General features: G+C 35.9%; 1 protein-coding gene across 5 annotated transcripts in view; it reads left to right on the forward strand.

Moving 5' to 3' along the window:
* KDM7A (lysine demethylase 7A) overlaps window positions 1-22,473 on the forward strand; it is a 61,079-nt gene that overhangs the window by 23,147 nt on the left and 15,459 nt on the right. For 3 of the 5 annotated variants that reach the window (XM_030478222.1, XM_030478223.1, XM_030478225.1), the window contains exons 2-10: window positions 3,308-3,393; window positions 7,369-7,486; window positions 8,347-8,507; window positions 10,376-10,517; window positions 10,787-10,973; window positions 11,639-11,801; window positions 15,469-15,556; window positions 16,273-16,379; window positions 19,445-19,536. In XM_030478222.1, the coding sequence (XP_030334082.1) occupies window positions 3,308-3,393; window positions 7,369-7,486; window positions 8,347-8,507; window positions 10,376-10,517; window positions 10,787-10,973; window positions 11,639-11,801; window positions 15,469-15,556; window positions 16,273-16,379; window positions 19,445-19,536 (1,144 nt within the window). Of the gene's footprint in view, window positions 1-3,307; window positions 3,394-7,368; window positions 7,487-8,346; window positions 8,508-10,375; window positions 10,518-10,786; window positions 10,974-11,638; window positions 11,802-15,468; window positions 15,557-16,272; window positions 16,380-19,444; window positions 19,537-22,473 lie in introns of those variants that run through there. The other 2 variants (XM_030478226.1, XM_030478227.1) reach the window with 2 other exon arrangements.

The raw sequence follows: 22,473 nt of genomic DNA on the forward strand, positions 1-22,473 counted from the left end.
CTGAATTATGTGGACTCCTCTCTTAAATTGTAAATTAATAGCAGTACTGCAGTAGAGAACAGCCTCTGCAGGATACCTTCTCCCAGATCCCCCCAAAGAAACCTTATTTTCCCTTTACAGAAAAGTAGAGGTCCATTGGTATCTTATCAGATATGTTAGATAGTCCTCTTTTGATTGTTTTTTATTTACATTTGTTCCTTTTACATAGCTACAAATACAATAATCAAATGGCAAGTTGAGACTAAATCAAAAACACTCGCCTTCTAGTGAGACTTAAGTCTGGAGAATTGGTTCCTGGAACTTTGAGTAGCAAGGGCTTTCGTCGCTTGCCAGGGATGGGCATGTTCTTGTATGTGAAAAATATGGAGCACATCCCCGATTCTTCTGCTACCTCTTGCTGACCTTGCTTTGACACTGGTCACCTTGGGGAAGTCACGAAAGCCTGACTCTTTATTTTTAACTTTTTTTTTTTTCTACCTTGCTACTGCTTCTAGAACCATTTCAAGTAAAATTGGGCCTGTTCAGGCCTTCCACCTTCATAAACAGAGTTAGATGTATTTTTGCACAGGCTCCTTCAGTGCAAAAACTTTTATTCCTCTTACCATTGTGTTTTGTTTTTTTTATTTTGTAACACTGTAAACTTTTTCACCATTTCTGAGGATTAGTCTACAGCCTCCCTGCAGGAGATGAGCAATTCAGAAACTACGTAATATATAATAAAGACATTTCAACCCAAATGAATGGTGAGGTGAAGGTTGTTAATGATATTTCATTCAGGAAAACAGCAGTGGATTGGGAGTGTTACTGTGTTTGAGTGTGTTAATGCTTTCCAGGCTCTCTGCTACCTCTTGGTGACCTTGCTTTGATGCTTGAGGTCTGAAGTTGCACTTACCACAGTAATTGATTGCTTGCTGGTAGCCAGAATGATTAATGTCCGATTCATCTGTGTACGTTGGAGAAAGGGACTCAGAAAGTGACTTGTAATGGTGCTGTATGTGATTGATGTGCTCTGTGGCATCCTTGGTAATGCTTGTTCTTGTAGGTGCTGCTGGTACCTCATTTGCCCTTTGCATTAGTCAGTTGTCTGCTACTAGATTCACTTCCAGTCTCTCCCAGTTAGTGGTTTGCCTTCCCAGTTAATTCTGAGTTTAGAGTGTAATTAGTAGACTGAAAATGTTTGCTTGCTTTATTGAATGGCTATTCCAGCTATTCTAATACCGTTCCAGTGTCACCTGCTGTCTCTGTACACAAAGCCCCAGGTGCCTTAATGAAAGGTTATGGAATTAATCAAGTCAGAGAAAGTGTTTAGTACTTGACAAAATTTCTACTTTATTTTCAGCACATTCTGTACCGTTCTATAAGAGACAATAAAAATAACATTCTTAATGAGAGTATGACCAACAGTTATCAAAGGATTTTTACTGGACTTTGATGCAGAGTTCTTAATGTTAGTCAGTAAGATAATCTGATTGGGGGATGATGAAGGTGTGAGATAGATAAACACCAAGAAGGAGGAAAAGGAATAAGTGAAGTTTTCCCATGGCACACTGTTTCATTAAATAATTATACAAACTTGACCAAAATAGAGTCCAACAAAAATATCTTTCGCTCTTCAAAAATCAGAAATGTAGCTAAAATCTTGGGATTCTGAAGGGTGTATAAACCGAGCCTTTTCATGTGGGGCTTGTAGAGTGTACATTTTAAAACGCTTTTCTTACAATACATAGGATTGAGTTACTCATCCATTCTATAAAAAGAGAGGGAACACAAGCAGAAGGAAATGGCACATGCATTTTTAAAGACCATTTCTGCCTTTTTCTTTGTTTATATGTCAAATGAATTTTCATGTAATAACAATTCCTGTAGTTGTGGTCTTAAAACAGATACTAAATATTGCAAGAATTGTGATGAACTGTGGCAGCTGAGTTTTGTATTTAGATTTTAAAATAGGATGTATATAAAAAAGCTGTATAATTTTGAAATTTGATGTGCTATGTAGTGAATGGAAAAGTAGAAGAACCAGCTGTTGACAGGGATTTCAGAATGGTGAACTTCTCATTGATAGTTACATGGGAGATGCTCTTCAGTTTCGCATTTGATTTGCTCCTTGGTGCACTTTGAATGCTAGACTGTTTAGTGTATTGTTTTGGCAGCATGTCCTGACACTTAACTGGAGCGTGTCAGCAGTTTTGGCACTAGGCTGCTAGCGAAAAGACTTCATGTAGCTGGATCATTTCAAAGCTTCAGTGTTTAAGCAGTCATTACACTTCTGATATGAAACGGGTTGTGTGAATGGAGTACTGTTCAAGTTACTAGAATGCATTGAATAAAAATACCTAATTTTGGTGTAAATTTTGAGTGTTGTGGTCTTGCTTCTGTATTATAAAGTCAGCAATTTTGTAAGTGTTACTGAACTTCAGAGAGAAAGAAGTCTGCCAGAATTCAGATCCTACAAGCCAAGTAGGGATTACCTCTTTTTTTTTTTTTTCCTTGAGAACTTTGTGCAAAAGCACATCCTATTCAATTAACCTCTAGTGTTTTATCTTCTAAGAAAACAGACTTCATTTTGACTTCAAAATTATGTTATTTAGATAATACAGCTGTGTAGGTGCTTTGTCATGACTGTTACAAAGATTTTCAACTTCAATCCCACTTTGATTATTTTATCTGGGAAAAAATGTGCACTGGGAAAACATTACATCTCTCAAGTGCTCTTTGAAATACTTGTTGCTGTTTAAAACAGAAACACTTCTACAGAGTGATTTGTGTGGTCACTTTTGTAGCTTGCATAGCTAGTACAGGTAGTGTAAAGATTTCAGGAAGAATATGAAAGTACTCTTCATTGATTTGGGGTTAGGAGTTATGTGCTTTTTGCGAGGGAGGGGAAAGACAAAAAAAAGGAAAAAAAATATGATACCTCCTGTAAATTGACAGCACAGACTTCAGAATTCTTTTGAAATCATACCTTTTGTAAAGAAAATCGCCCAAATGATTTTGCATAAACTGTTTCCTGTAAGTAGGATCAAAGCTTTTTGGTGGGTTGAGGATAATGGTATATATTGTGTCCTCATCTTTAAGGAAATCTGATCTTTTATTTCGTGTTTTTTTTTTTTTTTTTTAATGGCAATCTCTGTTCAGCAATAAGCAAATTACTACTCAAAATTTATGTGGCAACTCAGTATTTGAAATAATTTGGTATCATGATTTTATAGACTAAGTGTATTCTGGTAAGAACTTAGACATATATATATCTTGAAAAACAACTCTTGCATGTATTCTCATTAACATTTTAAAAATATTATTCCAGCTGTGTTGGGGTAGAGGAGCACCATGCTGTTGACATTGATCTATACCATTGTCCCAACTGTGCAATTCTCCATGGACCTTCTCTAAGTAAGTATTCAGATTTTATTTTACACTTTCAGTCTGTTCTCTAGCCATATACAATTGAAAAATTACTGTTCAAAAGAACAATCAAGATGAATTTGATTATTTAGAAGTTACTTGTTCTACATGACTAACTCTGAGCTGATAAAAAACCTCCACAAAACAAACCAACCATCCTGAAAGGTTCCTTGATCTAGAGATGCAGATAGAATAAAATATAAACCACTGCTATAGATTAGAGAAGGCAAAGTGCACAGAGCTAAGCAATCTGCACTTGACAGAGAGCAAAAGAATGAAAATTAGGGAATCATTGTGTAGAAAAAGTGTTGTTTTGTTTTCTGTTGAAGACCATGTAATAATTTATAGTCAGCAGTGACTTAAGATCTAGTGTCTTTTCAAAGCTGACTTTACCATTTAGAAATAAGTTTAAAACCACTGCACCCTCAGTGGTAGTCTTGTGGAGTACGAACCAAGTGATAAAGCATCACTTATTGATGTAATTGATGTATGTTGCGTGATGCGTATCTTACACAGTATGTGACTTCAGGATTAGGTACTTTCAAGTTAGAGGCTAAAACGTAAGTTAATTGTTTTACGTGCTTGTAGGTTTTAGTATTCCAGTGTCATTTTCAGTTAAAAATCTTCATGTCTCTCCTGTAAATCAGAATACAAGTAACAGCCATTTCTTTCCCCACCTTTCTGCCTGTTGTTTCCTGTGGAATAGAGGGACTAGGAAGAGTAGAAGAGGGATCATATCAGACTTTCAAACTAATAAACTAGTAAATTTTAAACTTTTTTTCTGTTCATTTGGGAGAACTATTATGTTTCACTGTGATGCCTGTGAATAACCTTTCTTACAGTGCAGAGGCTGCTGGCTCTAATGTAAGCTCTGTCTCACCTGTAGCAATTTGACAGTGAGATAAGAGTGATTTTTGCGTTGGAAGTCTTTTTAAAAAGACAAGAATCTGTGGTAAAAATTATCCTTATTACTTCATATTGCCTTAGGTAAGTAGATCATCTAGATATAGTCGGTGGTTCAGACATGTCACTTACAACCCAAGCAAGAGGTGATATATTGAAATAAGTCTTCACCTGGAATTTTATTAACTGTTCTTAGCGAAGCTGTCAGAATTAAATTATGAGAGTTTGTGGTTTGGGCTCTACTTACTCTAGTGTTTGGAGAGACTGATAATGTCTCATGACTTCAACTGTTGCAGCAATACTCCAGAATGCTCAAATCATGTGAAAAAGAAGTTTTGAAAGAGACAAAAATTCATCTCTTTGATTTAGAAGGGCAAGCGTATCTATGATTTCAGCAGATGCTTGTGTGTGTAGTCCCACCTAATCAAACAACATACTGCAAAAAAACTACTAAAAATATACAAGAAACACATAGTTCATACTATCAAGTGGATGGTTACTTTTAGTATCCTACAAAATTAGTGATGTAAAAGTACTAATAATGAAAAGAAAGCTACTGCATAGTTAGATGTAAAGATCAAATTAACCAATCGATTTCTTCTTGTATTTCAAACAAAAAGAAATCCTTGTCTTGATTTGGAAGAGCATCAGCTTTACAAGACCTTTAGTAAGCAGCTATGTGTATAAAACGCTAAGCAATTAATCCTAAAATCCTAAATTATAATAATAAGAGCAATTTCAAAAAATACTAATCCACTGTGGAGTTTTCTTAGCTTATTTGGTTTAGAGTCTTCATATTCTATTTTGGTGTCAGGTTTGCCACCAGACTCTAGAATCCAGAGCTTTAAGAGAGCACAAGGTGCAGTAAATGTTAACTGGACTGTGATTGTCAGGACATTACTTTCTGCTGTTACCTTCTTAAATCCTGTAAATACCTTCCCGCCTGTTCTTTGGGGTTTTTTTGACTGTGGTAGTAATGCCAGTGTTTGGTCTGAGCTGACAATATGAGATGATGTACCAGGCCATAGAAGTGGTATTCTGTGATTTGCTGTACGCAAGTACACTGCCAAGTACTAAGTAAAAGAATAACTTCAATTTCTGATTTGTAAGTGTTGGAAAGATAGATTTTTAGAAGTCGGACCTGTGCTATAAAATCTCATAAGCAGCTGTATCATCTTACAGTTTTAATGAGCTGTTATAATAGCAGTGAATTTATGAGAAACTACTTTGTTGCAAACTAGTATTAGCCACTAATTTCTTGGGTCATTATTTATGAGTGAGAAAATAGCTTTGAAAACTTAATAAACCTGGCTTCATTATTTATGAAGTTTTACTGTATTTGGGTAGTTGGCTCATTAAGCAGGCTCTTCAGCACTGGTTTGCAGGTTAGCAAATAACTATAAATGTCAGTTTATTCTCTTTAAGTGTCTTCTAAAGGGTACATTTTGTCATGTCTGTAGGAAACAGCTTATCAATAGGAACAATTACCTCTTCTGTTTAATGACTATAAAATGTCAGTTATTCCTATATAATCAATTGGGTTTTTTTTTTTTTTCTGGAGAAGCAGCATTATATTTTTGTTTTTAGAAACTACCTTTCTGTGCTCCCCCCCCCCCGCCCCCAAGTCCTTAGCTTCCTGTTAGCTGTGTTTTCAGTATTGCTGGTACTTTTTCAGATTTTGGGTATATCATGACTTTGGTAAACTTAAGAATGAGCTCTTCCGTAAAGTTACAATTCCTGTTAATACAGTTGTTTAGCTGGGTGTTGTATTTGCATTGCAGACTGTTTTGTATACGCCTGTAGAACACCATTTGTGTTGACAAGGAACAGTAGCTTTTCCTTCTCCTGTGTTTCCTCAGCAGATATAACTCAATTTTTGTTTAATATTAGTGGTTAAATTATAGATCTGGCCTCAGTAAATGTTCTTGGGGCAGTCTTCCTGTAGCAACTATCTAATGCTGTGGAGCAGATTTTGGCTTTTTTAGGAAAAACTAAAATGCAACCTAAAACTTCTTAGCAAGGCCTGTAGTGACAGGACAAGGGGGAATGGTTTTTAAACTGAAAGAAAGTAAATTTAGATTAGCTATTAGAAGTTCTTCGCTATGGGGGTGGTGAGATGCTGGCACAGGTTGCCCAGAGAAGCTGTGGCTGCCCCATCCCTGGCAGTGTTCTATGATTCTATGTGCAATATTTTTTTCCTCATTTTCGTATCTGTGATTTGTCATGGGGAAACCAACACAACAACTTTTATAAGAATGTCTAGGGTGTTTTGGTTTTTTCTTCTTTTTAATTTTCCTCAGCCCTTTAAGTATAAGGAACTGTTAAAAATGCGATTTAGTTGCTATTGACCTATCAGACTCCCAAAATTATAATAGAACATAATTGATTTTTCTTTATTAATATGCTGTAACAGTGCATTAAAGCTTCAAACCACTCGGATGTTGATTACTTCGGGATGCAATGCTTGTGTTATACGTATTGTGCTTGCCCAAAGCCCTTTACACTCGAAACTGTTATGGAGACATAAGCAGTGTATATAAGAAAGGTGGTTTGCTTTCAAACAGTGTATGGTAGTGAGTAGTAGTAATATTATCAGACTGGTCATGGGTATGCTCATATGGTGAGATAGGTCAATGGGATTAGGTGCTGTTAATTCTATGATAATATATAAAATGAAGTCTGTGGATCTGGAAGAGACAAAAAAGTCTGAGGTTTAGAAATAGAACTTTAATTTCCTAGTTTTGTTGCTGACCTTTTAGATTTGGACAGCTTTTAGGCTGTTGCTGTTTACTTGTGCTGCACTGGATATGGAGTCTTAAATCGTATATAATGTGCACTGAGGTTCTCACATAGAAGGAGCTATAGAAGTATAAAGGATTACTCTCAGGTGTCCTGAAGACTTCATGTGTTGCAGATAGGTTGAGTGTCCTCTGCATAAACCGTAAGGTTTGTTAATCACAGTAATGTGATTGAGGCATATCTGGCTCACTGGAGGGATGACTGCTAAGCTGAGCCATCTGATTTAACTAATTCAAAGTTTAATCCTTCTGAAACTTGTAGTGAAGAAGAGGAGGAACTGGCACAGACATGACTACACAGAGTTGGATGATGGTTCCAAACCAGTGCAGGCTGGAACACGGACCTTCGTTAAACAGCTGCGGGCTCGCTCTTTCCCAAGGTACCAGAGCTTATTTACATATTTCAGTGAAAAAAAGAGAGATGTGTTGTCACTGAGTGTCTCTTAGAGGAGACAGCTGACATTTTCTCTGTTTCAGAAAGGGAAAGTTGAGGATAACTTCCTCCTCTTTTAGAATGTAACACCACCCCCGCCCCCATCCCCAGTCGCTGTTTCAGGTGGATACATTTGCATTTTCATGCAGTAGCTTCCCGTTTTGCACTGGGATATGTTGTCTGTTGGGACCACTGTATGGTGGTTTGAAAGCATTGGAGGTTTTGGAGTTTTGATTTTGTTTTTGGGGGGGGGGAGTGAGGGTAGTAGCATGAGTGGTTGGCTTTTTTGTGCCTGAACTGTCAGAATTATTTACTGTCTATTCCTCAACTTTTGTTCCAAATAATGTTTATGTGAGCTGATAGCCTAGCTGTTCTCACATGCTTTGGAGGAAAGCAGAGAAACATGGTTGTATTTTCATCCTGAGTTGTGGTTGGCTATGTCACTGAAACACAATGACTTACAGCTCTTTAAAAGAGGTGGTGGTTGTTGTTGTTACCAAAATGTACTTTAATGCCTTCTCCGAGAATTCCGTTTCCCCATCCTCTTAAACTGCTATGTCCTCAGTCATATAGAAAGACCATGAGTTCCCAGGTTATGTGTGACAGTAAACATTTCTGTGCTGGTTTACATAGTTTTCTTTGTGTTTCAGTTAAATGCTTAATATAATAGTACTGGGACCACTTCTTTTGGATTCAAATGTAGCCATTCCTATTTGTTCTCCCCTAAATTATGATATAAATTCTTTTTCTTTCATTAGTGCTTGGAGGATGCATTTTTGCTAATATTCCATTATTTCTTTCCACCAGTGCTGATGAAGTAATTTTGAAAATGCATGGAAGCCAGCTGACACAAAGATACTTGGAGAAACATGGGTTTGATGTTCCAATTATGGTTCCTAAATTAGATGGTCTGGGGCTCAGACTTCCTCCGCCAACTTTCTCCGTTTTAGATGTGGAACGCTATGTAGGTAAGAGTCACTCTGGAGTATATACAGATGATTCTGTCCTTAAATTAAAATAAATATTTGCATGATTGTAAGAGCTTATTATAAGGGTGCTAAATATATATGTAAATTGAAGACTAGCAGAGACTAGAATTAAAGATATGTGAGTTAATTGTGTGTGTTTTGTTTGTGTTTTCTTTTTTCTTGTGTGGTAGATACGTGATGGGAGTACAGTCTTTTCAGCTTTCAAACATTAATTTTCATGCAAGCTAAACATGGGCTTTTTTTTGCTTCATGTTGTAAAGTATAGTGACTTTTAAGATTGTTCTCTTTGTGGGAGTTGAATGAATCACTCTTATGATGATCAATAAAGTTCAGTCATTGGTTAGGATATTACAAAACTTAACGTTTTGGGCTCAGTAAATTGACATTTCTGAATTAAATCTTCCTTCCTGGAAAATTTCCTACCTTGGCTTCGTTTAGCAGGAGAGCTAGAGCTTCCCAAGGACCATTTCTTTCTTATCAGCTATCTTGGCAGTCTCTAATTCTTTCAACCCCATGTAAGTGTGCAGTACAGAGAAATAGAGACTGAGCCAACTGAAGGGTGACATTTCCTGTAACATATAGTACAGTTGAGAAGTTTGTATATGGTCTTGTCTCTGTTCTTGTGATAATCTAATACAATGATGTGAGTTGAAAGTATGTTTTCATGTCCATCAACATTTTACAGTGCCACCAGAATGCAGGAAGTATGTAGTGTATAGAAAGTTGTTATGTTTATAATGCTTATAAACAGTAATGTGTTCTGCTTTAAAGTGTTACTAGAGTTTTAATACTTCGGAATACTGCCTCTTCACATTTAGAGAATCTTGATGTTTTCATTCTCATACGTGTATTTTCACCTGCCAGGTTCTCCAGTTTAGGGAAAAAAGTTGGAATGCCACAGATCCACCTTTCTATTACTGAAATAAAAAAATAAGAAAACGGAATAAATATTATTCCAACTGGAATTTAGTGAGTTAGTATCAACTTGCAATTTTGAAGTAATTGTGTTAATAATGTACATCTAGATACATTCCAGCATTCCAAAAGTAATTGTCGAATTTGACTGGTATATAGCTAGGTGCACATAAAACAATTACTGTAATGATGTTGTTGGCTTTCTCTTGGCTAAAGGTGGCTTCTTGCTTGTCTAGTTCTACAGATGTATCACTTTAAAATACATGATGTGCAAACCAGTCCTTGTTGTCTTCAGAAATGAAGCACAGTCATGGCAATTACTCAGTGAAATTACTGTGTGCTTAAGAGTTATGCATGTATATAAGGGTGGTGGGGTGGGCTGTAGAATGTTTGCAAGGGAGTACCTGCATAGTTTTTAACATTAATAACATTAATCATGGTGCAAGTTTAGTTCAGTTTGCTAAGAATTACAAGCCGTGAACAGAAGGGTTTATTATTGTAAGTAATTCTCAATGGTCCTTGTGCTAAATATTCAAGTGCTGTGGTGATGATTAATAGGAAGAGTGAGGAATAGCTCTGCCTTGTTAACTTTCTCTACGCTAGTCTTCCCAGTGCAGCCACAAACCCATTTTTTTTAACCTAGTTGCAGTCATTCTATACTGCTCTCTTTCTTTTTTTGTTAGCCACCGGAAAGAGAACTTATTTTTAGAGTGGTTTTCGTTCTGTCCTTAGCTGATTATAGCAATTAAAGTTAGACCTACTAAGGAGTTGGTTTATACTGGTCTGCCTCTGTTCCAAGAGAATACTGGTAGTGGAGTTTTTGTGCAGAAATGTTTTAATAAAGGCTGGAAAAAAGTTGAATTTCTCTTAAACACCTTAATTGGCTGGTTTTATCTGTGATAGGTTTAAGAAAGTCATCCTATTTTTCACAGGTGGTGACAAAGTGATAGATGTAATAGATGTAGCAAGACAAGCAGACAGTAAAATGAAGCTCCATAATTATATTAAGTATTTCACAAATCCTGACCGACCAAAAGTATTGAATGTGATCAGCCTGGAATTCTCGGACACAAAGTGAGTATCGACTTCAATTCCTTGAACACAGGAAGTGGTTTTCACTAAGCTGAACAGTATGTGTAGGAATATAATGTCTGTAGTGGGAAAGATAGGAGGCTGCATATTTTATGTAGATACCTACTATGATATAATGTGAGCATAAAATACTTACTCATAAGTAATAATTCTGTAGGAAAAAAATTTAAAGCTGTCACTTAAAAAGAGGTGTGATTATTCTTGATTATATTTATGGTTCTTTTTTGTTTTGTTTTTGTTTTCTTTAAAAGGATGTCTGAATTAGTGGAAGTACCAGATATTGCCAGAAAGCTTTCATGGGTGGAAAATTATTGGCCAGATGATTCTGTCTTCCCTAAGCCTTTTGTTCAGAAGTATTGCTTGATGGGTGTCCAGGACAGCTATACTGATTTTCATATCGATTTTGGAGGAACATCAGTTTGGTACCATGTTCTCTGGGTATGAAGGCTTCTTGGTTTGTTACTATGTGAAACAATATTCTTTAGGCGTGAAGCCTTCTGCCATGGCATTATCTCCTGTATGAAATCTTGCACTTAAAAAGCGAGGGGAGGAGCTTTAAAGTGAATTACTGATTGTTGGTGTTGCATTTTTATTCCATTGGTGGCTTCTAGACTGTTAACTGGGTTGGCTGATCATTTTAGTAGACTGGTAAATGACATAGTAGAGCTTTGGTACGAAGAAATTAATTGAAATTAATTGAATAAATTGACATACTCAACTGTTTATTCTTCTCACAAACTTTCACCCTGTATGCATCATAGAAGAGGCAAAGTGGTTTCATCTTTTGTTTTGTCATTTGGCCTGTGTGCACAGATCCATAAATTGTTTATAAAAGCTGGATTTTTTTTATATGCCAAGGAAAAGCTTTGCTTTGTTTGCTGGTTTTACATCATAGAACACCAACTGGGTAGTGTTTTATTGACTCAGCTTTTGGTGGATTACAGTTCTGAAACACTGGGACTTGAAAAGCCTGACATTCCATGGTGGAAATATGGCTTACCTATCATTTAGAGCAATCTGTTACTTAATTAGGAATGACTCAGAGGTTGTAGTATGCCTCCAGGAGGACATTCATTTATTTATCTGGCATTTCTGTTTAATAGGGTGAGAAGATATTCTATTTGATTAAGCCCACTGATGAAAATTTGGCTCTGTATGAGTCTTGGAGCTCATCTGTCACCCAGAGTGAAGTATATTTTGGGGACAAGGTTGACAAATGTTACAAATGTGTTGTGAAGCAAGGACACACTTTATTTGTTCCAACAGGTAAGATGTTACCCTTATTTCTAGGACTTTGTATGTTTAATCAGCAGGAATTGATGGTATCCTGAAATGATTGCATTGCCAACATTTGGTTTCTCCTAAAATTTTGGATAAGAGAATAATAAAAAATTCATGAATTCAGATTTTCAAAACAAGTAATTAGCTTTTTAGGTTGTCTGACAGTAGTAACAGTTATCAGGGAAAGAAAGGATGCTTATTACCCAATTATAAGACAGCAAATAAAAGCTGAAGTTGGATATAATGAAAATAGTTCCAATTCAGAGGACAAATGTTGTTCACTATTTGATAGATATCCAGACTGAATTCTTATCTTAATTTTATATTACAATTTTTACAGCTTTTGAATACTGTAAGAACTACTAGGTGAAATTATTACAAAAACATCACATAAACTACTTATGCTGTAGGCTAGAGAATTAAAAATAAAAGATGGGTGGGCTTTTTGGGTGGGGTTTTCTTTTTTTTCTTCTTCTTTTCTGTCAGCAGGAAATCTGAAGTATGGTGGAGCCTGCGGAGATTCTGAATCAAAATGGAAGCGTCCCTAAATAAAATTAAAGAATGTATAATTGGATTCATGTGTTAATTCTTTTTATTGAAAATAAGAGGATATTTGTAGATACAGTTTATGAAACTGTAGTGTTCAGAAATTTATTTCAGCAGCTTTCTTTAAAAATGATGCAGAGGTATGGTCTTCTCTGATTTTCTTTACCTGTTCTTACAGCCATCACCTAATAGTATCTAATGAATTACAGAACATTCTTAAGAAAAGAGAAATAACAAAACAATGTAACTTTTTTATTTACAAAAAACCCCACAGAACAATCCTCCAAACAAAACACACCACTTCCACCCCACCCAAACTCCCAAATACCGTAAACTTAGCAGCTTAATAAATCAAACCATATTTTGCTAATAAAGCGAGTGCCAGCTAACTTTTTGTATATTCATGTATCCAGTCCATTCATGTAAATACCTTTTAATTATTTTATTATTGAAGATTTGTACTGGGTACTGCCATCCCTTTTTGAGGGGAGGAAGCTTTAAATATATGGAGAAAGAAAATTGTACATGTTTCTATTTCTAGAGTAAGCCTTGAAGGTTACGTTCAATACCTTATTCTGTCATGGGTAGACATTTTTTTTTTATAGCTCAGTTCTCTCCCTGTGAGGTTTAGTGTTTACTGTTCTAGCTCATGGCTTGCGCAGAATAAATACTACATGGTGAGAAGCTATATATGCACTTAACATTCCTGAACACTCAGAGCTTTTTAAAACCATATGTTTTTGGCAGGAGATGACATTGATTTTTCCATTCATCTAAGCATAAAGTCATACATCTGTGAACAAAGAATGCAAAATTACAGAATAAAGAACTTTGCTGTCATGCGTAAATCTTTGAAAATAGTTACCGCTTCCCAAGTAATCAGCTGAATCTGAGCTCTCACTGTAATGTGGCCAAAAAAGAAAGTATCGTAAAATGATACTTTATGTATCATTAGATACTTTATGTATCTAATGTAATATTAGATACTTTAGCATTTAATATTTTACTATTAAACTATATAATATTTTACTATTAATTTACTATATTATTTATGTATTAATAACATAATATTAAATATATTAATGTAATATTTAATATATTTAATAATAAACTATTAAACTATATAATATTTTACTATTATACTTTAATATTAGATACTCTAATCATTAAATACTTTATGTATCTAATGTAATATTAGAATAGTATTACATTCTAATGTATACTTGAATTTGTGTGCATGTACACATAAAATTAATTATACTTTTAAATGTAAATATGTGTAGACACATGTGTATGTGTATACACACATTCATATGATGGAGTATAGTGTAGGAACCAATGACTTATACTAGGTTTCAAGACAGGTGTTTAAAAATGAGAAATTCTCTAAGACTGATTAAAGGCTTTCAAAAAAACCCCTGATCTCTACCGAAAAATCACTTTTGCTGTTCCTGCTTCCACTGATGCTAGTGGATTACTTTATAATTGCTGCAATATGTTCAGAGTAGTCTGGTTTAAAATCAATCTTGCATGTAGATGCATAGCACCTACTGGGAGGCTTTTAAGAATTATTTAAATATTATTCAGGCTACTCTGTGTGGTCTACACCAAATTTTCTTGCATTGTTACATGGAACTTGATCAAACTACAGCATAAAAATAGCGAGTAGGAATGTAGAAAATTAAATCTTTTGGTTGATACAGGCATGCCATAAAAATCCTTGATGTTGATGTAGCCGTGATGAGGCTTTGTTATCAGTTTTATCAGTGTCTGGGGAGATGTGTGCGTAAAGGATTGAAACACACATATTCCGTTGGAGAGTCAGAGGTATTAATCTACTGCAGTGATGATGATAAGAGTGAAAAACTGAAACCATATTAACAAATGCAAAATACAGCTGGTAGTACAAGGCAATCTTCACTGCACTGCATTTCTCAAAGAACTGAAGTGAAACTGAACAATGTATAATACTAATTAAAAAAACCCCTTTAGGTTGCATCCATCATTGTATTCTACATTCTCTCATATACCATTCTGTAATTTCCTTCCTTCCCAGGCTTCATAGTAAGCATGTTGCTTAATCAGCATGGTTGCCAGGTTTCAGGTTTTTTTACCTATGGTGCCACAACAACTGGAATTAGTTGTTCATAACTGAATTGGGGCATGGATTTAACGTAGTTTGCAATATATAGTTGCTTGTGATTTGGGCTGATCTTGCCTCAAGCTGGGGAGCTTCCTGTGTTTGTACATCTTGGCTACACTCAGTCAGACAATGAAGTAATCTGCAAATGTATGGCCAACTCATCTTTTGTCGAAAGATCATATATATACATGCGAAATCAAAAAAAAAATCTTGAAAGAAGAAACTCTAGTTAATTTACATTAAAACTGCACAGTATAAATTTTTAAAGTAACTATTTTTAACCAGGAAGCTAATATCATGTGTTCTTTTGTGTGCTTGAAATTATCGGGTAGTAATCAGCTAGATTGGTAACATAATGTTTGTCATACTTTGCCGTGTTCAATTGTAGAGTTCATAGGGACAGTATTTCAATTACATGACAAATTCATATAGTCAGAGTGCCTAGACTGGATTTTAAACTGATCATAATATCATGACAATTAGGATGACTGTATTTAGAATAATGGAACCATGTCTGAATTCCTGTTTCAGAAACTTCAGTATTGCTAGATTACTTTGTTGAGCAAATGGCTTAGTTACTGTAAGCAATGTGTAAATATTTAAAGGAATATAATTTCTATTTTTGTGAGTGTATCTTTTGTTCAGTATAATTTCACTCTCCTGACTTGCTTATTTTTGTTGATTGGATGGGAAATTGGGTGGGAATTTTTACTTTAAAAAATCACTGGCAGTCTTGCATTCCAGTGAGAAATGTCTTAACACTTTCAGAAAACGATAGTTCAACTAGATTTCTAAAACTTGGAATTTACATTCTGTTAAAATTTACTTATTCATAGCACACAATACAAATTTGTTTGCCTTTTTTTGTTTCCAGGTACAGTGTTTTTTATTTATATATGTATTTAAAAACAGTCTTACAATAATTTATATGTATGCATTAAGTTTCAGAATCTGTCATTTCAGGCTGGATTCATGCTGTGCTCACGTCTCAGGATTGTATGGCTTTTGGAGGGAACTTTTTGCACAACCTCAACATTGGCATGCAGCTCAGGTTAGCCTCAGCTCTTCCGATACCTTTTCCTCAGGAAGTAATGTACTCTTTTAATAGATATTTTTCTTCATGCTTTTAATCAGGATGAGATTGGTACAGGCTTTCAAGCAGACAATAGTGGCATTTTCAGTTAGAATGTATCGAGCACATACTCTTACTTCACTTCTGCAAAGTTTGTTTCAAAATTAAAATGAAGGGTATACGAGAATGTAAGCGAATAAAAGAAAAAAAGAAAGAAAAACTCTACTTTGGAAATTAGTATAAGTGAGTAAAACAAAACTGAGCAAGCCCAGGTGTGTGACACTGAGTTGAAATGAGCCTACTCAAGTCAGCATTGCTCTGAGGGCAGCTGTATTTAGATTTTGTCCAAGATAGGGACCTGTCTGTTAAATATATTGTTTTTATTTATTACAGTGGAATCCTGATAAAATTCCATCTGTTAAAAGATCACACATGGGGTTCGTATCCTAGTTTTATGAAGTCCAACTTTATTCTTAGAAGTGCCACAGTCAAACTTGAGAAGGTCAGAGCCTGGATGAGAGCAGAATTCAATCTTGTCTGTGGTCTTGTTGAGATTTAACTACATGATACTTGACTTCTTTTATTTATCACGGCAAGGGTTATTTTATTTTAGACATTGTGTCAGTTTGAATGATTATATAGTTAAATAATGAATTTGATAACTAAATCGTTCATGTTTTGTAATATTTATTCAGGTGTTACGAAATGGAGAAGAGGCTAAAAACCCCGGATCTTTTCAAATTTCCTTTCTTTGAAGCCATCTGTTGGTTTGTGGCCAAAAACTTACTGGAAACATTGAAAGGTAAGCCTTGTTTTATTTCAGAAGATATACATGTATATGCTTTAAATTTTTTTTTTTTTTTTTCCTCTTCATTGATAATGGAGAAGATAATACTGCTGGTGTGTGAACAGAGGAAACTTTGAAACTTTTTAAGCTGGAAAACCAGACTTGATTTATTTATTTATTTTTAAAGCCATATTGTTTTACATCCAGCAGTTCTTGGTTCTAGCTAATGATCTTTGTGGAAACTGCTTTGGTGATAAAAGGTTTGTAGGCTAACTTGTGCTGTGCAGGAATCTTAGTGCACTTGGATGTGTGTAACAAACAGTTTGTAGCATGCTGCTGGAACCTTTGAACTATTTTATTAGTGTTTTTCATCCAATGCTGATGATGTATCTGGTCAGTGAAAATATTCTAGGTTATCAAGACTTAGTATCTGAGATCCTGTCGCAGTGCAATTATGCTACCAGCCAAACAGGATTAATTTGCCATTATTTGAAATGACCTTGTTAAAGAAGATAGGAAGCTTACTTCAGTGGCATAAGTTTTTCACTCAAGCTTCTTCTGTATCATTTAAGATTTTTGAGTCCCCTTTGATAGTCTCTCTTTTTCAGCAGAGGACTCTCTCAATGATCCCACTAATTTATATTTGTGGGTTTCTTCTTTGTGGCTTTGCAGCTGAATGAAGAGGTTTTCTTGCACTTCTGCAATTTCTTTGAACTTTTCAGTCAGACTACCTGTTATCTTGCCCTTTGTTGTGAAGGGAAAAGTGTCTGAGGGCTTTCGTAGGAAAGATGCATCAGTTCTTATGAGCTGTGTTAAATCATTGATATGAGTGCTTATCAGTAGGCATCTCAACAACCTCTTGGTCTTGACAGTTGCTGGTCCTTTTCAAACTTCCTCATCTAGTCCTGTAATTCCTGTATCTGTACCTGTGTATAATTCAGCTTGAGAGAGTGTCTGTCTGACTTCATGTTCTTTTCCTCAAATATCTTGCCCTCTGCCTGCTCTATTTAATCTTAATAAACATCGTATTCCAAAATACATAATTCAAAAGAAATAATTCAACAGAGGAGTCTGCTAAATTCAGCTTCTGCTTTGGAAGAGAGCAGAATCTCATGTAACTTTTTTTTTTTTTTTTTTTTAAATATGAAAATAGTAACCCTTGTTTCCTAAATGAGCATTTAAAGTTTCTGGAGGCTAAAGCAACTTAAAAATCTTACCAAATAGAACAAACTTGCAGAAAATTCTTCCTTAAAAAGAAAAGAAAAAACCCAAAAAACAAAGGAGTATTTTCTTCTTGAAAGCTTGCTTTGGTTGGTCTCACTGCTGTGTATTTAGAATTTGCAAACTCGTCAGAAGACGTAGGAGCTGTACTCCTGCTGGAAAAGCTGTAGGATAGATGTTTCTATATCATCCAGCTAACTATGAGTCATGTCCTGTGTCCATCCCTACTTGTTCCACCTCCTCTTTCTATCCCATGACTCCTTGAATATGTAGACTGGGAGCCTTTCGTAACTTGTGTCTTAGGGATGAAGCTTATTCTGTTATTTTCAATCTATGGCTTAGAACGTATTTTGTTGCAGAACAATGCTGTAATCTATAAAACTACCATAAAGAATAAAAACAGAAGTTTCCATGGCTAGAGTGAAGATTATGTTGGGTTTGGCATCAAGACTCATGTGAATTAGGTGTTTACTGGTCAGAATCCCTAGTTTTATAAGAAAAGGATGATACCCATTTGGTTGTGAAAGGTAGTGGTGATGACCAACTTGTAAAATGTTGAGTGCGTAGTTATTAGCAGTACTTGCTGTGAAATTCAGGTCAGAAAGCAAAATCAGCACAATGTATCTTTCTGATTCCTTTTATAAAATGGTAACAGGGTCATAAACATTGTGATTTTGTCTTTCATTGGCAAGAAGTGTTTTATGATATTTTAAGTATGGTGGCATTTGCCTAAACTATTTTTCTTCATAGTTCTTGGAGCTTCAGAATAGGTAACTTCTTAATCCATCCAATACTCGTTAATTTTCTTTACTCTTATGTCATGCAGTCTTTTCTGTTGCAGCTAGAAAATCCAGCCTGTGGTGCTGCATTGTGTGCTCAAAACTTTATCAACTGAGTAAGCTAGTGGGCAGGAAGAGTTCTAGTGCAACTCAAATTGCCTGATGCTCTTTCTCTAGTAGGAGGCATCTCTGAGGGAAGAACAGCCGCTTAATAACAGAACTTCATTTTTTCTGCCAGCAGACCAATACGGTATCCATCAGAATAGTGTTTTATTAGTATATTCTTTTAAGGGAATAAAATGAGCCCAGTAGTTCTAGTGTTGGTCTACTTGCTGTTGACAAGTGGAAATATTTGTCAGGAACATGGAGAGAGGTTGCAATCTCCTTTTGACTGTTTATGGAGAATTGGTCTTTTCCCTTCTTTTTCCCCCCTGAAGAAAAAGAGAAATTTGAAAAGGAATTGTAATCACTTGGGAGCACCAGCTTTCTTAAGAAGAGCAGCTTCTGTAGCAGGGTGGTTTCCACCCCACCACAGCCCTCCCCCTTTAATTTTGGAAGGAAAAATGATGTAAACTGTGTGAGGGAGAACTGTGATAATTGGAAGGGTGACAAAAAATGGGGAGTGGAAGTGTGCTAGTGTGAACCATTTGCTCTACGTATGGGAAAAAGCAATAGGAATTCTAGTTTGGAGATACATCCCACATCCTTCTGGTCTCCTTTGACTAAAATATTTCTGAATGAAATAGAAGTGATTTCTTTCTTCAAATATGTTTTCTCTTGTTCTGTATTTCAGATCTGGTTTGTTCTAATTGACCTTTAGTATGTTGTAAACTATCCCTAATTCATGAAAAAATAAGACAAAAAGGGGAAGATATGTAGAATCACTCTAGGGTTGGGTGTCTTTTGTTGCTGTTGTTACAATATGCACACAAATACAGGATGTAATGCTTTGTTTGCTTGCATAATTTTTCCTTTTTTTGTGCTGTCATATAATGTCAACTTCATTGGCTGAAGGGTAGGTATCATTCTATTGTTTTCACTGTTAGTGTGTGTCTAAATTGGTATCTTTATCCTTTTTAGAACTGAGGGAAGATGGTTTCCAGCCTCCAAGCTATTTAGTGCAAGGAGTGAAGGCTTTACTTACTGCTTTAAAATTATGGATGAAAAAAGAAGTAAGTATAAGTGATTTTGTTTGGTAATTTGGTGAGCTCTCTTTTGATTTACAAGTAAGCAAAGGTTGATGCCCTTTTAAAGTTGTGGATTGTTTTTTTCTGTTAGTGAGTAATGAAGGACTCTATGGAGAGCATGTACTGCTGATCTGGGGAAGAATCATCATGATAACTTTATATTCTGTGATGCTAACAAAGTCTTTTTTTAGGCCAATTAATAAGCTTTTGTGTTGTAGCTGATAGAAGTAGAACCTTGCTTCACCTCAGGATGGGAGAGGAATGCTAGACGATAAGCTGATACAGTGTGGCTTTTTCTCTAACAAATCTGTTTATATAGATGATTCATCCTAGTCTGAGGCAATGAATGCCCTGATATTTAGCATTTCCCATTCATGTCAATGCTTTGGAGAGCACACTTCAGGTGCACCTCTATTGCTGAAGAGTCAGTTTAGATTCAGACGAGGCTATTAACTTCAGTTGAATACTGTTGCTGGTGAACATTGGCTGACTCTAATAAAATCGTTAGTACGTTGTCTACGGTGGCTTTGCTGGTGCTCTGCTCTCCAGAAAAACTTATTTGTTTTGGCACAGCACTTAGATCTGGCCTAACCTCGTGTTTTTCATGTGCCTGAGCTAATAAGCCCTCTTGGAACCAGTGCTTCTGGGAAGTGCTGTTCACTGACAGGCAGTTTGGTTCTAACTGAGCTTATGAATTCTAGTTTGTTGCTGGCTATGCTGAATTGAACTTGTTCTTGAAGATCTGTTTGGTCTTTCTGCCCACAAGTTCTCCTTGTAAGAGAAGTCATTATACAACAGGTATGATATTTGCACAGTGCTGCATTCAACATAATGAACTTCGTGGAACTGAACATGAGGTGCAAGTGCAGAGGTGGCTACTGTGTGTGGAATCCACTGGGGGTTCAGCCTGTGTAGTGCGAATGATTCCAGGTGAACCTTTGCTGGCCCTCTGTAACACCTCCGAGTTGGTTCGCCAGTGTCTCTCTCTATGCCATTCTGGATCAAAGCTAGCTAGTAAGCAGTGTAGCAGTATTTAGAGGATGTTGTGCCTAAGCTGTTAAACTGTGTGTGAATCCAAGCTATCTCTGCATCCATGGCATGGATAATAAGCAAGCTGAGTAGTCAGACTGCTCATAACTGAGGTCAAACATAGCCTTTATAAATCCTTATTTTCATTTGTAATTGGATTGCAATTCCTCTCTTCTAGAGTGCTGTTAGCATAATATTGTAGCATTTGTGTACTGTCTAGTAGCTCATTGAGTAGTTTGAGTAATACTTCATCTAGAATGTGATGTGCTTCCTACTTATCTGTGGGGAAAAAAAAAGTGCACATGCTGCATTCTGAGTGTTTATTAATGTGAGTATTCTCAAGCCACTGGCTGACCAGACACTTCAGCTGTGAGGAAGCTGCACCGCATCGCAGTGTTGTCTGCTGTCCACCAGCTATCATGTTTTGTACACTGCATTCATGTTTCCTAGCTGCTGCTTCATAAGTGAGCTAGTGTTTTCTTTGCAGCAGTCCATGTGCCTGATAGGATTGTAGTTGTATGCAGCTGCAGACAGGAGCTTTGTACATTGCTGTATGATCTGCTCATGCTGGGAATTTCAGATTCTGAAAAAGAAATGACAAATGAATACTCCTCAAATGAGAAGCCTACTCATGAGGTTTCACGTTTGTATCATGGGGTATGTCTTTTCAAGACATGTGAATTATTTTAGTGAATTGTTACAGTCTTTTTGATGGAGAATTTCAAACTCATTTTCAGCAGGGCAGTGGTATCTTCATTTAAATACTGCCAAAAAATTACAAGATGCTGAGAATAGAGGTTGAGTGCTACTAAAATTATTCTAGCTTTCATGCATTCATTTGAATTCAGTTTGACAAGGCTTTTACCAGTATGTGTATCCTTTGACTACTCTGGTGGAGGTCATTGGTCTGCGTCTTAGTTGGTGTACACAGTAAGGATGATGACCTCTCCAGTCATCTGAGCTCTTGGATTTTAGCTCTGGCTTCCCTCCAGCTTATGTAAGCAACAGGCCTCAGATGCAATTTCTCAGATGTTTGATTCATGTATGAGTAAGATTATTTTGGGTAACTCTTCTGTGTTTTTAAAAGATATTAATAGCTGTTGTGAAAGATTATTTTTTTTTCTTGTAAGGAGGGAGGGATGTGGGTTTTGTTATTTTTATTTTATCGTTATTTTTGTGTGTGTTTTTAAGTATTGATCTACTTCATCGTAATGCTAGTCTCCAAATATGGGTGGCTTCATTTGCCTACCAGGACTTTTAAAAATCTTTATCTCTTGATTTAAGCCAAGTTGCTTTTATCTTTGTATATTTCCAACATTCACAAAACAATTTCTTAAAACTGTTGAACTAATTGTAGATTTTTTTTCCATTGTTTTTTTCACGTTCTACTTATATCTGACATACTGAGGCCATTTGTTGCTACTGTTCTCCCTAATACAAGAGAATTCCTCAGTCCCAAAGCCTGCTTGTTTCTTTTCCAAGAACCAATATGCAGAGACAACTTAAAACCAAGTTATTTAATAATGATAACCATTTTTCAGACATGGACTCTGTAGGTATTCCTATTTCCTGCCCATCCTTTCTTTCTCTCAGACTGTTAGGTTATGTTCACATATTTAAGTTGGATAGATTTATTTATTAGTAATGACTCTGCCACAACTTGAGAAATGTTTGGTGGAAATAGACACATTTTATAGTAGCAAACAAGTGGGCTTGCCAGTGGAACTTCGTTTGTTCAAAGAGTTTCTATAAATCATACTGGCAAAGTACTGTGCTTCTGATAAAAACTCTGTTTGCATTAGGAAGGCTTCAGTATTTTTAAACCAGGGAAACTTTGAAGTTGGTGTTCTGGAGGATTGCATCAGTCACTTCCTCTTGAAACCTTCATGGACA

The sequence above is a fragment of the Strigops habroptila genome, chromosome 3, assembly GCF_004027225.2.
Source record: "Strigops habroptila isolate Jane chromosome 3, bStrHab1.2.pri, whole genome shotgun sequence".
NCBI classification, from domain to species: domain Eukaryota; kingdom Metazoa; phylum Chordata; class Aves; order Psittaciformes; family Psittacidae; genus Strigops; species Strigops habroptila.